The sequence below is a fragment of the Bos taurus genome, chromosome 11 (assembly GCF_002263795.3).
Source record: "Bos taurus isolate L1 Dominette 01449 registration number 42190680 breed Hereford chromosome 11, ARS-UCD2.0, whole genome shotgun sequence".
Classification (NCBI taxonomy): Eukaryota; Metazoa; Chordata; class Mammalia; order Artiodactyla; family Bovidae; genus Bos; species Bos taurus.
The window spans coordinates 60011127-60028593 of record NC_037338.1 but is presented as its reverse complement, the minus strand read 5'-3'; the positions used below and the strand labels follow the sequence as shown (position 1 = coordinate 60028593).

The 17467-nt window shown below is 36.9% G+C and overlaps 1 protein-coding gene across 6 annotated transcripts in view; it reads left to right on the top strand.

The window, feature by feature from the left end:
• The window catches only part of USP34 (ubiquitin specific peptidase 34), a 241283-nt gene that overhangs the window by 72500 nt on the left and 151316 nt on the right, over positions 1-17467 (top strand). For all 6 annotated transcript variants that reach the window (XR_009496463.1, XM_059891776.1, XM_059891779.1 and 3 more), the window contains exons 6-9: positions 1668-1735; positions 5261-5453; positions 6939-7000; positions 17336-17417. Coding sequence is in view for 5 of the 6 variants with exons in the window: in XM_059891776.1 (XP_059747759.1) it covers positions 1668-1735; positions 5261-5453; positions 6939-7000; positions 17336-17417 (405 nt within the window). In the remaining variant the exon portion in view is untranslated. The remainder of the gene's footprint in view (positions 1-1667; positions 1736-5260; positions 5454-6938; positions 7001-17335; positions 17418-17467) is intronic.

Below are 17467 nucleotides of genomic sequence, written 5' to 3'. Positions count from 1 at the left end.
GAAGCTGAAGCTCCAGTACTTTGGCCACCTGATGCAAAGAGCCAACTCATTGGAAAAGTCCCTGACAGATTTAAGGCAAAATGAGAAGGGCACGGCAAAGGATGAGATGGTTAGATAGCCTCATCAACTCAGTGGACATGAATTTGAGCAAACTGGGAGATAGTGGAGGATAGGGGAGCCTGGCGTGCTGCAGTTCATGAGGTCACAAAGAGTTGTACTTAGCAACTGAACAGCAGGAACAGATATGTATACCCCATTTTGTTTATTCATTCATCTGTCGGTGGACATTTAGATTACTTCTGTGTCTTCACTATTGTGAATAGTGTTCTGTGGACATTGAGGATGGATGTATCTTTTTGAATTAGAGTTTTTTTTTCCCTTTCTTTTTAGAATATATGCCTAGAAGTGGGATTGTTGGATCATGTGGTAACTCTATTTTTAGTTTTTATCAGAATCTCTGGACTTTTTCATTGTGGCTTCACCAATTTACGTTGCCACCTATGCTGCAGAAAGGTTCCCTTTTCTTTCTACCCTCTCCAGCATTTGTTATCTGTAATCTTTTTGATGATGGCCATTCTGAATTATGTGAGATGACAGCTCATTGTAATTTGCATTTTCATTAAGGATTACTTTAAATCTTAATGGTGTATAATTTATAAGAAATGTTTTCCTTATGGTTAATATTTTCATTAATGGTTAAAAAAAATCTTATTCTCAGGTTATGAAGATATTTTTCCATTTTCTTCAAGTTTTGTTATATTACTTTGTTATTTTGACCTGTAATTCCGTGGTAACTGACCGTGTGTGGTGTATGTGAGGGATTAGGATTCATTTTCTTTTTCATACAGCCAACTCCTGGTCCTATCACTATTTGTAGCAAAGACAGTTCTTTCCTCTTTGTTTTGCAGACTCATTTTTGTCATAAATCAAGTATCTTTATGTGTCTTCTTGGGCATAGTCTCAGATTTATAGTATGTTCCATTTGTCTATTTGATTAGTCTTGTGCTATTTTTCATACTATCTAATTTCTGCTGCTTTTTAAGAAGTCTTGTTATGCAGTAAAACAAGTTCTACCTCCTTGTCATTTTTTTTTAAAAATTAAGGTGTAATTGACATATAGGGCTTTCCAGGTGGCTCAGTGGTTAATAATCCATCTGTCAACACAGGAGACATGGGTTCGATCCCTGGTTGAGGAACTAAGATGCCACATGCCATGGGGAAACTCATCCGCATACTACAACCACTGAGCCTGTGTGCCACAACTAGAGAGAAGCTGGAGTGCCATAACTAAGACCCAACATAGCCTAATAAATAAATAAATATATAGTTTAAAAAACTAAGATGATTTATGAAAAAATTATATAGTTCTATTGTATTTGGGTTGCTACCATGCAAAGAGGTATAGAATAGCAGGTAGTAAGATACTCTTGGATTGATGGTTCTCCCTTTTTATCAAGATGCTGATAGTAATTCTTTAGGTTGATTTTAGGTATATGTATTAAAAATGTATAGGTTAAACTACTTGTATGTGTTCAGTAATATTTCTTAGTTTATCCTTTACAAAATATTTATGTTTTAGATGTAGCAAAATACTAAATGTTTTTGTTCTTAAAGACATGTATTTCATATTCATTATACATTAATATTGCTTTTATGTTTCTTTATAGATTAGAATATGGCTGCATATCCCTGCTGTCATGCAGCACATTATTCCTTTTAGGACATACGTTATCAGGTAAGTTTATAAAACTTTTCTCCCCTTGTTGTCAATATAGTAGTGTTTAAAACTGTTCATATAATAGTACAGAATTATATTGTTTGAAAGCCCTTTGCATTCACATTCCCCAGAGAAAATTTTAATTTGACAATTTATAGTTTCTAATGAACATGTATTTTTATATTTAATGTTTACTTTTAAGCAATTCATGTTGGAATTTTTTTTCCTTGAGTATAAAGAATGAGAGATTAACAGTGGTTGCACGATATTCAGCTATATTTATTCAGTAAGCAAATATATACTAAGTTTTATAGGCATAGGGAATATAGCAGAGAAGAAAAGTTACCTCCTTTTGTGTAATCTGTGTACACAATAAAAAATAATAGAGTCCATTAGAAAGTCATGAGTACCAGCTATTAAAAAGAATGCATTTGAATCAGTTCTAATGAGGTGGATGAAACTGGAGCCTATTATACAGAGTGATGTAAGTCAGAAAGAAAAACACCAATACAGTATATTAACGCATATATATGGAATTTAGAAAGATGGTAACGATGACCTATATGCGAGACAGCAAAAGAAACACAGATGTAAAGAACAGACTTTTGGACCCGTGGGAGAAGGCGAGGGTGGGATGATTTGAGAGAATAGCATTGACACATGTATATTATCATATGTGAAATAGATCCCCAGCCCAGGTTCGATGCATGAGACAGGGTGCTCAGGGCTGGTGCACTGGGATGACCCTGAGGGATGGGATGGGGAGGGAGTTGAGGGTGGGTGGGTTCAAGATGGGGAACATGTGTACACCCATGGCTGATGTAATGGCAATGTATGGCAAAAACCACTACAATATTATAATTAGCCTCCAATTGAAATAAATAATTAAAACATAAAAAAGAAATTCATGAGTACTACAGAGAAAAATAATGACAAGGGTGGATTGAGAGTTCTAGAGGGTAGGTCACAATTAGTAACTGTGGGTATGGAGAAGGTCTCATTGAGGAGCAAGTGATACTTGTGTTTTGTAAGTCCCAACCTATGAATGAAACCTATGATGAAGATAGAGAAAGAATTGTATTGTTTAAATGTAGGATGTAAGCTTTTGGTGTTCTTAGATTGTGTTACTTGATAATATTTAAGAGTTCTTTATAATTTTTCTTATTCTTGCATTTGCAAAAATTTTAGTGCCTACTATTTTCCAGTTACTGTCTAAGTTATTGGAGAAAGTATCAGGAAAAGAATCAGATAATGCTGAATCCTGTGCAAGTAAAGATATAAGGTGATAGAGAATATGAGGCCTTTCAGAAAGGTGGCATCTGAAGAACATGAATCTGCTCATCAGATATTAATTAGAAGGACATATTTCAGGTAGAAGGAACATAAAGGCATAGGCTTTGAAGTTGGAAAGAATATGACATTAAAAAACTAGAAGTAGATTGGCAGAGAACAATGCACAGGGAAGTTCAATTATGATATGATTGATAAAATTATTTAGGACCTTCAGGCTGTTGCAAGGAATTTGAATTTACTTTTAGCAGTGGGGTCTGTTGAAGGGTTTTAAGTAGATGAATCCTGATGGTTTTTTTTTTTTTTTTTTAATAGCTTAATTTTCTAAAAAGATTTGGTTATTTTGTTTGTGGCTTTGCTGGGTCTTCACTGCTTCAAGCCCATGGGCTGTGTCCAGTTGTGGAGGGTAGGGGCTTCTCTTGTTGCAGAGCACAGGTTCCAGGTGCACAGGCTTCAGTAGTTGTGGCACACGGGACTCAGTGTGCCCACGCACACTGCAGCATGGGATCGTCCTGGACCAGGGATTGAAAGTGTGTCCACTGCATTGGCAGATGAATTCTTAACCACTGGATCACCAGGGAAGCCCTCATAGTGGTTTTTAAAAGATCAGGTTGGCCTTTCAGTAGCTTGGAAGTTGCCTCATAAATTGTAGGAGGGTTGAAGGAGAAGCTGGGAGACCAACTGAAAAGTTAATGCAGTAGTCCTGGAAAGAAGTTAGGGATACTTGTTCAAGGATTGTTGATAAGCAATAAACTTGTACAAGGTTATTGTTACGTTTTGCAGATTCATTGGATATAGTTGAGAATGAAAGCAACAAGATTGGTGATTGTGGAGTTTAAGAAAAGGGATAGCGTAGTGGATGACACTTAACCCTCTTCTCCTTGATTCCTCTGTTTGCAGTTGGTATCATTAACTGAGATGGGAAAGACTGAGAGAGTTTAAAGACTTCATTTTTACATGCCTTTGGGACATTTAAGTGACAGTAGGAAATTGGGAGTAAAAGCATGTAATTTAGAACAACAGCATTAATTTAGAAGTTGTCAGCATAAAGAATCACTCTTAGAATCTTCTGGAGTAAATAAATGAACTCATCTAGGGAGAGAACATAGAAAGAGAATACAAGTGAAGCTAGGATGCAGGCCTGCATCAGGTAGCTTTTGCTGTGTAAGAAAACACCCAGCACTAGTAGCTTAAAATAACAGCCATTTATCATTTCTCACAGGTCTCCGGTTGGTTAGCTCTTCCGATCTGTGTTGACTTGGCTGGACCTGGATGCTCTAGGATAGATAACTTCATTCATTTGTCTTGTGGTTGGCAGGTGGATTGGTCTCGGGTGGAGACAGGTGCTCATATATATTTTGGCAGTTGGCTGGATGTTATTTGGGGCATTAGCTATGTGTCTTTCATCCAGTAGGCTTTTCTGAGTCCATTTTCTTGGTAGTTGAAGAGTTCCCAGCAATAGAGAGCAAGCCCAAATGCTTTTAAGCTTCTGCTGTGTCACATTTCTTTGTGCCATTGGCCAAAGGAACTTTCATGGCAAAGTTCAGGTGCAAGGAAGTAGAGAAATGACACTTTTGATAGGAAGAGTGGCGAAGTCACATTGCAAAGACTGCTGTATGAAGTGATGGGAAGGATATGGAGTCTTTTTGCAATCCATTATGAGCCCTGAGGAGCAGTAATGTTGAAAGGTTGGGTCGAGGAGGAGGAACCAACCAAATAATATAGGTAGGGCCTGAGAGGAAAACCAGTGGATTGTGATTTTTGAAATCCAAATAGTGCTGTTTAAAATGTACACATTTTGAAAGATTTTGGCTGTGTCAGGAAGTAGATATGTTGTTTGTATGAAGTTAAGTGAAACTTATTAAAAGCAAGAGCTGTATACATGACAGGTATTAGAGAATAGAAAGCTTTACTGGAGGTGCGGGTACGGAATCTGATGTTAAACCACTTGTCTCTGTGTAGTTCCTCCCTCCCTCCCTCCCTCCCTCCCTCTACCCACCTTCTATGTTGTGTTGGACTTTGCAGTTTCTGATTCATGTTGAACTCTCAGCAAAGGACACGTTGCCACAGGTCACAATGCTTGAAGTATCACTTAGAAATAGTTTAAATTGGGGATATTAATCCCAGGATGTCAGGTTCTACTGTACCAAACATTTCGAAGTTAGGGAGCAAAGGAATATTATTGAATTTTTAAGTTGGATTAAGAAATAGCTTGCAAGTTTTCGTGTATGTTGTATTTCTGAATCATTTCAGGTATTTATGCAAGCTCTCTGATCAGGAGTTAAGGCAGAGTGCGGCTCGCAACATGGCTGACTTAATGTGGAGCACAGTGAAAGAACCATTGGACACGACGTTGTGCTTTGATAAAGAAAGCCTAGATCTTGCATTTAAGTACTTTATGTCACCTACTTTGACTATGAGGTTGGCTGGACTAAGTCAGATAACTGTAAGCTATTTTTATTTTTGGTAATTTTTTGTTTGCCTTCTCAGGCTATCATTATCATCATCATAATACCTACTGCTTATGGAGCCACCTATGGAGCACAATGGAGCACCATTGTGCTAAGGACTTTAAGTGCATTATTTTTTGTGGTCCTTACAAATCATTTCTTATGTGTTCTCTTTCCTCCTATTTTAAATGTGAAGAGGCAGGGACTTAGAAGGATTTATACCTTAGGTCTTTTTGATTTTCAGGTCCAACTCCTTCACTTGTTTTTTATATATATATATATATTTTTTTTTTTAATAATTTTTGGGGTAAATTTTCCCCCTTCTTTTTTAAAAAAAATATTTATTATTATTTATTTCATTGTGCCAGATCTTAGTTGCAGCATGTGAGATCTAGTTCCCTGACCAGGAATTGAACCCAGGCCCCCTGCATTTGGAGCGTGGAGTCTTAGCCACTGGACTACCAGGGAAGTCCTAGCTGTTCAGTTTTTTTACATTTAGAAAGCAATGTTTTCAGGGAGAAAAAGAATAGAAGATTATAAGTAACTAATTCATTTCAGGTAGAAGCCACAGATTATTGGGCCATAGGCAAGATTTGACTAACAGAAACTTGTGGTTTGCACAGTAGCAAATACTGTTTTAAATGGTGAGAAATACATACTATTAGCCTCTCTGAGAGGGGCGGGTGGCAAGAATCTGGTGTTCTTGAATCTGTCTTCTTGCATGACAGTTTGCTTAGAGCTAAGTAGTTAGCTGCATTTTTCAGAATGGATATGCTTACTCTGGTTTACAAAGGTCTGTATTAGATTTACTCCTTTATATTTACTACCTATTTTTATAGTATAGTTATTCTGAAGTGGCTAGATTTTACCCATGTATTAGACTGTAAATGTAGAAAACAATGGCAGTTTCCCAAATCAAATCTTAAAAGTATAGGCCTAGGAAGCCTTTCTCGAATTTCATTGGGCTTCCCAGGTGGCGCTAGTGGTAAAGAACCTGTCTGCCAATGCAGGAGACATAAGAAACGGGTTTGGTGCCTGGGTTGGGAAGATCCCCTAGAGGAGGGCGTGGCAATCCACTCCAGTATTCTTGCCTGGAGAATCCCCATGGCAGAGGAGCCTGGCAGGCTACAATCCATGGGGTGGCAAAGAATCTGACACTACTGAAGTGACCTGGCATGCACGCAATGACACATTACTTGCTGCTTTGCATTACATTTTTGTGATTTTTTCCCCCTTATTCAGCTTTTTTCTAACATTCTCAGTGAAATAAAGCCCAAGTATTGCTTGTGGAATGAATTCATGTTTAAAAATGATAAATGAAATAGGCTAATTGGGAAGTATATATCTGATGATCTTATATTTTATAATTTTGATCTGATTATTGCTTTCTGATCTGCATATCAAATACGTCAAACTATGTTTCTTGCCAGTTGCTAACATGCAAGAATAATTTTGGAAAAATATGTTTCTTTTCTGTATAGAATCAGCTTCACACCTTCAATGATGTGTGCAATAATGAATCATTGGTATCAGACACAGAAACGTAAGTAATTTATGCATAAGTACACTATATCAGTGTGTAGCTATTTATATGATAAATATAACTGTGACTATTTGATTTGAAGTGTTCACTGGAAATATTTTGCCTTGTGGTATAGCCTTTAATAAGCTTTCAGAGGAATATATTGCAACACTTAAAACATACAGTGTTATTTTTCACAAAATACAAAGAGAGACTATACAGGAGAACTTAATAGTAAAGAATATGGTACTGATAGTTTTCGGAAACCGCACTTGATGCAGGAAAAGCTCTCATTTAACTTTTTTTTTTTTTTGGAAAAACCAACTTCATGATGCTCACATATGAAAAAGTAGTTTTTATAACCTACAGCTTTTTAAAGTACTTAGAAATGCTTATTTTTCTAATATTCTATTTAGTTGTCCATCCAGTATAGAAATCATTTTTTAAAATCTCAGTTGGGTAGTAATATTTTCTGCTGTAACAGAGTTCGTTAGTTTTATTTTTGCTGTGTCATTGCACGGCTTGCCGAGTCTTAGTTCCCTGTGGTTGTTTAGTGGCTCAGTTGTGTTGGACTCTTTTGTGACCCCATGGACTGTAGCCCACCGTACTCCTCTGTCCATGGCATTTCCCAGGCAAGAATACTGGAGTGGGTTGCCATTTCCTTCTCTAGTGGATTCTCCAGAACCTAGGGATTGAAGTCTCCTGCTTGGCAGGCAGATTATTTACTTCTGAGCCACTGACTAGGGATCAGACCCACACTCTTGGTTGTGAAAGTGTGGAATCCTAACCACTGGATCGCCAGAGAATTCCTCAGAGTTACACAGTTTTAAGGTGTTAGAAAATTAGTAATGATATGAATGAGTCATATTTTTGGTTTACTATAACTTTTATGCATTGATGTTAGTTCTGCTCTGTGGAGCTAATTTCCATTGAACCCATCCCTTCATGAGTTTGGAAACCAGAGACTATGCCTGTACTTTTTTTTTCTCACATATTATGGTTATTAGCTATATGGCCAGGCGGGTCATTCACTTTTGGCAACATTCTTAGTCAGTTTAAGTCCCCTTAAAATGTGTGGCCCAGAATGGGTAGTAGCTTTATAAATTCTGGTTCATACTAGGAGTACTGTTTCACACAGTCAAGATAGTAAGTAGATTATATCCAATGTATATTAAACTACATGTCTGTATTTCCCTTTTTGACACCTGAGTGCATCCCCTTGCACCCCTTCAGACTGCCTTTAAGAGAATTTTAAAATTGCCAATGAAGTAATCACTCCCCATCCCTGCAAAAAGACAGAAGTTAAAAGTCTTGAACTCACCAGTGTAGTAACCCTACATGTACAGGCTAGGTTTTTATGTTCCTGTGGATAGAGAGTAAGAAGGAATTCCATTTAAAAAATGTGTGAAGTTTATACATACTAAAGACATGCTTAAGAGGGAGGGGATTAAAAGTTTTGAGGAATAGTTAGTAGAGATATTTTAAGTTGGAAAGAGAAGAGTTTGTACAGTGTGGAAAGATTGGAGCAAATTCATTGTTGGAGCCTGTGACTTGTGTCTGTCTTTTTAAGCAGTTTTATTAAGGTATAGATAATGCACATATCATAAAACTCACCTGTTTTTATAATGAATTCTAGCAAATTTACAGAGTTGTACAACTTTCATCACAGTCCAGTTGTAGAACATTTATATTACTTCAGAAGGATCCCTTTTGCCCATTTGTAGTCAGTTGTATCCCCCCCACCCCTCCTGTACCATGGCATGTGGGATCTTAGTTCCCTGGCCAGGGATTGCACCTATGCCCCCTGCAGTGGAAGCTCAGAGCCTTAGCCACTGGACTGCCAGGGAATTACATCAATACCCATTCTTTTTTTGTTGTTGTTTGTTTTTTAAAATTAATTTTTTATTTTAATTGGAGGCTAATTACTTTGTAATATTGTAGTGGGTTTTGCAATACATTGACATGAATCAGCCATGGGTGTACATGTGTTCCCCATCCTGAACCCCCCTCCCACCTCCCTCCCCATCCCATCCCTCAGGGTCATCCCAATGCATCAGCCCTGAGCACCCTGTCTCATGCATCAAACCTGGGCTGGCAATCTGTTTCACATATGATAATATACATGTTTCAATGCTATTCTCTCAAATCATCCCACCCTTGCCTTCTCCCATAGAGTCCCAAAGACTCTTCGTTACATCTGTGTCTCTTTTGCTATCTCTCATGTAGGGTGATCGTTACCATCTTTCTGAATTCCATATTTGTGCGTTAATACACTGTATTGGTGTTTTTCTTTCTGACTTCACTCTGTTTAATAGGCTCCAGTTTGATCCACCTCATTAGAAGCGATTCACATGTATTCTTTTTAATGGCTGAATAATATTCCATTGTGTATATGCACCACAGCTTTCTTATCCATTCATCTGTGGATGGACATCTAGGTTGCTTCCATGTTCTGTCTGTTGTAAACAGTGCTACGATGAACATTGGGGTACCCGTGTCTCTTTCAGTTCTGGTTTCCTTGGTGTGTATGCCCAGCAGTGGGTCAATCCCCATTCTTATCCCCATCCCCATTAATAATCTTTGTCTGTAGATTTGCCCATTTTGGGGGTTTGCTATAAATGGAATCATATGATAGTGTTTGTTTTCAATTGCCACCTTTCACTTACACTGTTTATTTTGCGGCTCATTCATGTTGTGGTATGAATTAGTACTTCATTCCTTTTTATTGGTGAATAGTGTTACATTATATAGCTTTATCACATTTTGTTTATTCTTTTACCAAATTGATGGATATTTTGATTGTTTCTACTTTCTGATTAGTATGAATAATGCTACTTTAAATATTTGTGTATAAGTCTTTTTGGACATATGTTTTCATTTCTCTTGGTAGATACATAGGTATGATCAGCTGGTTTGTAAGGTCATTTTATGTTTAACTTTTAAAGAAACTGTCAAAATGTTTTCCAGCATTCCTGTATTATATTTCCACTAGTAATATATGAAGGTTTCAGTTTTCCCCAATCGTATCAACACTTGTTTTTACCTGTATTTTTGATTATAGCCATTATAGTGGGTGTTAGTGTCATTTCATTATGACTTTTATTTGTATTTGCCTAATTACCAGTAATGCTGAGCATCTTTTTATATGGTTATTTGCCATTCTGTTTCTTCTTTGGTGAATTGTTTGTTCACTTTTTGGCCTAGTTTTTAGTTGGGTTATTTGTCTTGTTTTACAGATTAACATATAATCTGTACCACAGAATGTTAATGTGTGCTTAAGAAGAATTTATTCAGCTGTTGTATGGAGTGTTCTATAGGTGTCTCTTGAAAGTCAAAGTGAAGTCGCTCAGTCGTGTCCGACTCTTTGCAACCCCATGGACTGTAGCCCACCAGGCTCTTCCGTCCATGGGATTCTCCAGGCAAGAATACTGGAGTGGGTCGCCATTTCCTTCTCCAGGGGATCTTCCCGACCCAGGGATTGAACCCAGGTCTCCCGCATTGCAGGCACATGTTTTAACCTCTGAGCCACCAGGGAAGTCCTTAGGTGTCTCTTAGGTCTAGTGAACTCGTAATGTTTGTCTTCAGTATCCTTGTTGATTTTTTTATCTACTTGTTCCAATCTGTTATTAAAAGTAGGGGATTGAAGTCTCTGACTTCAGTTTATCCTCATTTTGTGGATTCTGTTTTTATTAATTTGCCTGTGTGCTACAGTTTATTTGTAACCCCCAAATCAATACTTTTGGTTCTTCATAGTCTTGCTGAAATGCACAGAGCAATAAGAAAGTCTCCCAACGTGCACATTCCCAGCTGAAGTCATATAAAGTGATGCTCTGTTTTCTTGTTTTAGCACTGGTTTAGAAAGGACCAGGGGATGGAAGTGGTAGGAGGCCGTGCAGTATAGTGCAAGAAGCTGTGACTCTGGGCCAGTTGGAGGGATATGAGTCTCACGTCTAGTACTTGATATTGGGGCAGTAGTCATGTGTGGATGTGGGAGTTGGACTATAAAGAAAGCCGAGCACTGAAGAATTGATGCTTTTGAACTGTGGTGTTGGAGAAGACTCTTGAGAGTCCCGTGGAGTGCAAGGAGATCCAACCAGTCCATCCTAAAGGAAATCAGTCCTGAATATTCACTGGAAGGACTGATACTGAAACTCCAATACTTTGGCCACCTGATGCAAAGAACTGACTCATTGGAAAAGACCCTGATGCTGGGAAAGATTGAAGTCAGGAGGAGAAGGGGACGACAGAGGATGAGATGGTTGGATGGCATCACTGATTCAATGGACATGAGTTTAAGTAAACTCCGGGAATTGGTGATGGACAGGGAGGCCTGGTGTGCTGCAGTCCATGGGGGCGCAAAGAGTCGGACATGACTGAGCAGCTGAACTGAACTGAGCCATGTCACTGAACACTTCTGATGCTCATTTTCTCTTTTGTAACACGAAAATAGAATCTGAAAAGAAGTTCTTTTTTTTTTTAATTTGATATTCAAGAGTTCAATATGAGTTTATTCAGTGCAGAGATTTTATAGGATTCAGTTGCCATGAGTAAAAAATGAGAATTGACTGTATTTATTTGTTCTTTCAGTTCTATGGTGAAATAGAATATACAATGGAATACTATTCACCCATAAAAAGAATGAAATTTTGCCATTTATGGTAACATGGATGGACCTTGAGGGCGTTATACTAAGTGAAATAAGTCAGAAAGATATCATATGGTCTCATTTATATACAGACTTTAAAAACTAAAAACCCTAAGCTCAAAGATAGAATATATTGGTAGTTGTCAGAGGTGTGGAGGTCAGAGGAGGGCAGAAGAGGTGAGGGAGGTCAAAAGATACAAATGTCTAGTTACAAAATAAGTAAGTTGTAGGAGTGGTAATGTATAGCATGGTGGCTATATTGTATTGCATATTTGAAAATTGTTAGAGTAGATCTTAAAAGTCCTCATCACAAATGAAAAAAAAATTTTGTAACACCATCATAGTGGATGTTAACTAGATTTACTATAATTTAGGTATATACTTACACAGTCATTTAGCTATATATACAAATGTTGAATCATCATGTTGTGCATTTGGGACTAATCATGTTGTTTGTCCGTTGTACCTCAATTATAAAAAGTTTTTAGAAAAAGAGTATCGAAGAAAACAACATGGTAACACTTAAATGAGAGCCATGTCTCTTTTTCCAGAGGGAATGGGGAAGGGGAAGGGTGTTGATGAACTTTTTATGATGACAGTTTTACATAAAGGGAAAAGTCTCCTTTGCATTGTTCTGACTGAAGTGGAAACTTCAAAACAAATATTCGTTTTGTGAAACAATATTTCTTTGAAGAAGTTCTGCAAATGAATTGTAGACCAAATTGTGTACTTAATGTTACTATGTGAGATTTGCATTTAATCAAAGTCTGTGTCTTCTTTCAGTCAGTCTAACCAATGAGTCATATTATTGCACTGAGTCATTCTTTTAAAGAGAACCCACTCTAGGAAGCACTTGATGCTAATAACATGTTCCTTTTATTCATTAAAGCGGTGGGTAATATTAATCTAAGAAAAATATTCAGGGGTTCAGTATTAGCTAACTCAGTGCAGTGACATTGTATGATACAACTACCAGGGGTGATGAGAATTGGCTGTATTTCTTTTTCTCTCTCAATTTTTGTTGGTTTTGGCTGCATGTACTTTAGGACATTTTGTTGGGTACACTCTGTTTATAGTTACTATGTTATGTTGATAATTTCATCCTTTCATCATCCTAAAATGTCCGTCTTCGTCTCTTTAAAACAATATTTGGCTTAGTTCATTTCATTTGATGTTAGTATAGTCAGTGTAACTTTATTATGTTAACTCTTTTTCCTTCCTCTTACTTTCAACCTGTTTGTATTTTTGGATCTAACATACATCTCTTGATGACAGCATTTGGTTGGATTGGGGAAAAAAATCTACTCTTACACAGTACTCCCTTATGATTGTATTATTTAATTCAGTCACTGTATAGTTGGAGTTATGCCTGCCATTTTGCTTTTGGTTTTTTTATGTCTGAATTAAAATTTTTTTTCTGTTTCTCCTTTACTGCCTTATTTTGCAGTGTATATAGTAGTATAGTTGTCTCTTGGTATGTGTTGGGAATTGGTTCTAGACCACCTGAGGATACCAAAATTTAAGTGTTATGTAAATAGTTGTCAGCATGTGGCAAATTCAACTTTTGCCTTTTGGAACTTCTGGGAATTTTTTTAAGAAATATTTTTGATCCTTTTTTGTTTGCATATATGGATGCAGAATCCATGGATACAGAGAACCAACTGTATACCATTTTAATTCTATTTTTTTATACTTTAAAAATTAGTGGTGGCTTTATGGGTTACAATATGCATCTTTATTACTGTCTACTTCAGATTAATAACAATTCTAATAAAATATAGGAACATTGCTTCAGTATAGCTCTATTTTCTGATAAAAAGTCTGCTGTTAATCTTATTGTAGTTCTTCTGTACATGTTTATTTATTTATTTATTTTTGCTGTTTTTAAGATTTTTCTGTTGGTCGTTGGCTTTTAAGAATTTGATTGTGGTTTCTCTGGGCGTTAATATCCTTGTGTTTATCTTAGTTGGAGTTTATTATGGTTCTTGAATGTGTAGATGAACATTTTTCTTCAAATTTCGGATGTTTGACCATAATTTCTTCAAATTTTCTTTCTGCTTGCTCCCCTTAGTCCTTATGGGAGTCCCAGTTGTGTGTATGTTTCCAGGGTCCTGAATGGTTGTTATTGATAATGTTGTCCAATTTTACACTTACTCTGAATATTTTTCAAGGAACTGAAAGAATTATTTTTAGTTGTTAAATTGTCTTTTTCTATGGAGTTCATTTGTGGATCATAGCTTCTGTCAGCCTACTCAGAAGTAGGTAAAATATACCACTAGTAGTTTTATTTTCATGTTTGATCCTTTGAGGCCATATGTCTAATTCATAGCTTCTTTTAAAAAATATTTATAATAATTTTAAAATTAAAAATAATTCTTTTGTGGATAAACAAGAAAAGGAATTTTAATTTCTTCCCGGTTTTTCTGTGTATAATTTATGTTGCTGAAAAAACTTGGAATCTTTGCACTACACATCCTGTTTTGAAACCCATTTTCTTTTACCCACAGTATATGTAACACTACTTTTTTCATTAGGTGTTCTTCTGTGGTAACCATTTAAAAATTTTTAAAAGAATTAATTTGAAAGGGCTTGGATCAATTAAAGTGAATCAACAATTAATAACTTTCCAAAACAAGTACCAGGCCCAGGTGGGTTCACTAGTAAATTTAACCAAATATTTAAGGAAGAAATTATACCAGTTCTCTACAGTTTCTTTCAGAAAATAGCAGAAGGAAGCCTTCCTTACTCATTGAGGCCAGCATTACCCTAATAGCAAAACCAGACAAAGACATTACAAGAAAAGAAAACTACAGACCAGTATTTCTCATGAACAAACATATGAAAACCCTTAGAAAATATTAGCAAATTGAATCCAACAAGGTATAAAAAGAATGATACATCACAACCAAGTGAGATTTATCTCAGGTATTCAAGGCTGGTACAGCATTTCAAAGTCAATTAATGTAAAGTCAAAATTTGACAAAGTCAGACTTTACCATTCATGGTAAAAACTCTCAGTAAATTAGGCACAGAAGGGAACTAAATCAACCTGATAAAGGCCATCTGCAAAACCTCCTACTGCTAACACCATACTTAATGATGTGAAGGTCAAAGTTTTTCCACTAAGATCAGAAACAAAGAAAGGGTATCCCTTCTCACCACTGCTCTTCAGTGTATTGGAAGGTTGGAGGACTGACATTACCCACCTTCAACAGTTACTCTAAATTTACAGTGATCAAGACAGTGCAGTTTTGGTGATAGAGCAGAGAGATCAGTGGAACAGAATACGGTGCTCAGAAATAGGCCCATATAAATACAGTCAGCTGATATTTGACAAAGGTGCCAAGACAGTACAATGTAGCAGAGATAGAATTTCCAACAAATATTGTATTTGTATTCCAACAAACAAGTATTGAAACAATTGGACAACCAAGTGGAAAAAAAAATCTAGATGTAGATCTCACACTCTTTACAAAAGTTAATTCAAAATGAATCACATGCCTGAACATAGGATGCAAAACTAGAAAACTCCTAAAAGAATATAGGAAAAAACCAGAATGACCTAGGCTATGGTGGTGACCTTTTGAATACCATACCATGATCCATGAATTGATAAGCTGGACTTCTTCAAAAAACTTCTGCTCTGGGAAAGACAGTGTCAAGAGAATGAGAAGACAAGCCATAGACAGGGGAAAACATTTGCAGAAGACATTTGATAAAGAATTGTTATCCAGAATATACAAAGAACTCTTAAATATTTAACAGTAAGAAAATGAACAGAAAGAAAATCAGATTGAAAATACGCTGACTTTAGCAGACAGCTACACCAAGGCAGATATACGGATAGCACATGAACACATGCATACATCAGGGAAATGCAAATCAAAACAACGATGAAATTCTACTACACACCTATTGGAACAGTCAAAATGCACAGCACTGGTAACACCAGATACTGACAAAGAGTAAAGCAGTAGAAACACTTGTTCATCACTGGTGCTACTTTGGAAGACAGTTTCATGGTTTCTTACAAAACTCAGCATAACCTTATGATCCAGCAGTCTTGTTCCCTGGCATTTACCCAAAGAATTTGAAAACTTATATCCACACAAAAACTTGCACATGGGTGCTTACAGCAGCTTTAATCATAATTGCCCAAACTTGAAAGAAACCAATGGGTTAATGACAATGAAGGAAAATGGATTATGCTGAGTGAAAAAAAAATCTAAATTATAAAAAAATCACATGCCGTATCTTTTTACATGAAATTCTGGAAAATGAAAACTAATAACAAAGCAGATCACTGATTGTCTGGGCAGTGGGGGTGAGAGCTGAGAAAAGATAAAGTGGCATAAAGAAACTTTTTGGGTTGATGTGTTTGTAATCTTGACAGTGCTGATGAATTCATAGATGTATATGTAAGCTTGAGTTCACTGAACTATATACTTTAAATATGTTCAGTTTATTATGTTTCACACGTATCTTAAAGCTATAAAAGACAAATTAACTGATAAACTGACACTGTGTATTGTTGGGCTTCCCTTGTGGCTCAGTCAGTAAAGAATCTGCCTACAATGCAGGAGACCCGGGTTCGATCCCTGGGTTGAGGAGATCCCCTGGAGAAGAAGTGGCTACCCACTCCAATATTCTTGCCTGGAGAATTCCATGGATAGAGGAACTTGGCCAGCTACCTAATAGTTTAATTTCTGTGCCAGTGGTTTATTACTCTAAAAGAAAGTTGTTAGCTCTTTTCCAAAAATGAAGGAAAATCTAAAACTGTTTAGGAATAAAAAGTTCACATTTTGAAATGAAGGGTGAATTGTTCATGATAAATGTAGCCAAGTGTTCTGAACAGTCAGTTGATACCCGACTCTTTAGCAGAACCTTTTTGAGTATCAGGCAGGGGAGTTACCGTTTGGCTTGGAGAGTTTTCTTTCCCGCCCCCCACACTTTGGTAACCTACTTTTATGATATCTACTCATAGTGGCTCGTGCTTGATCACTCAGTGTCTGACTTTTTGTGACTCTGTGGACTGTATAGCCCACAAGGCTTCTCTGTTCATGGGATTTCCCAGGCATGAATAATGGAGTGGATTGCCATTTCCATCTCCAGGGAAATCTTCCCAACCCGGGGATTAAATCAGCATCTCCTGCATTGGCAGGCGGATTCTTTATCACTGAGCCACCAGGGAAGCCCAGCCATAGCAGACCTACGGGAAAACCTTCCTTGAATGCTTCAGTGTCTGCTGTGGAAATAATGGGAAGGCATGATCTTTGAGTCAGAAAATGCATCGCTTTCTGGGTGTTACCCTTGGTATTCTCCCCTATGTACCTGGTATTCTCCCCTATGCACCTGGTATTAGTTAGCCTAACTTTTCAGAATTTTTTTGTTTGTTCATAAATTTAGGTAGTAATGTCATTTCTTGATTTCGGTTTCAGTTACTCTTTGTAGTATTATTAACAGTTAATTGTATATAGTCACTTCTTTATACTCCAGTATCCTTGCCTGGAAAATCTTCTGGACACAGGAGCCTGGTGGGCTGCAGTCCATGGGGTCGCAGAGTTGGGCACGACTGAGCGACTAACACACTAACACTTATAATTTGTATGTGAGCAGTTTTGGGTTTTCACCTGAGTCTGCTTTTAGACATGGGACAGAATGATACTAATAGTTTTTGAAATGTATAAACTATTTTTTTTATTTGACTTTAGGTCCATTGCAAAAGAACTTGCAGACTGGCTTATAAGCAACAATGTGGTAGAGCATATATTTGGACCAAATTTACATATTGAGGTTTGTGGACTTTTATATGACTTATCTGCTCTATTAAGAGAGAAAGTTTT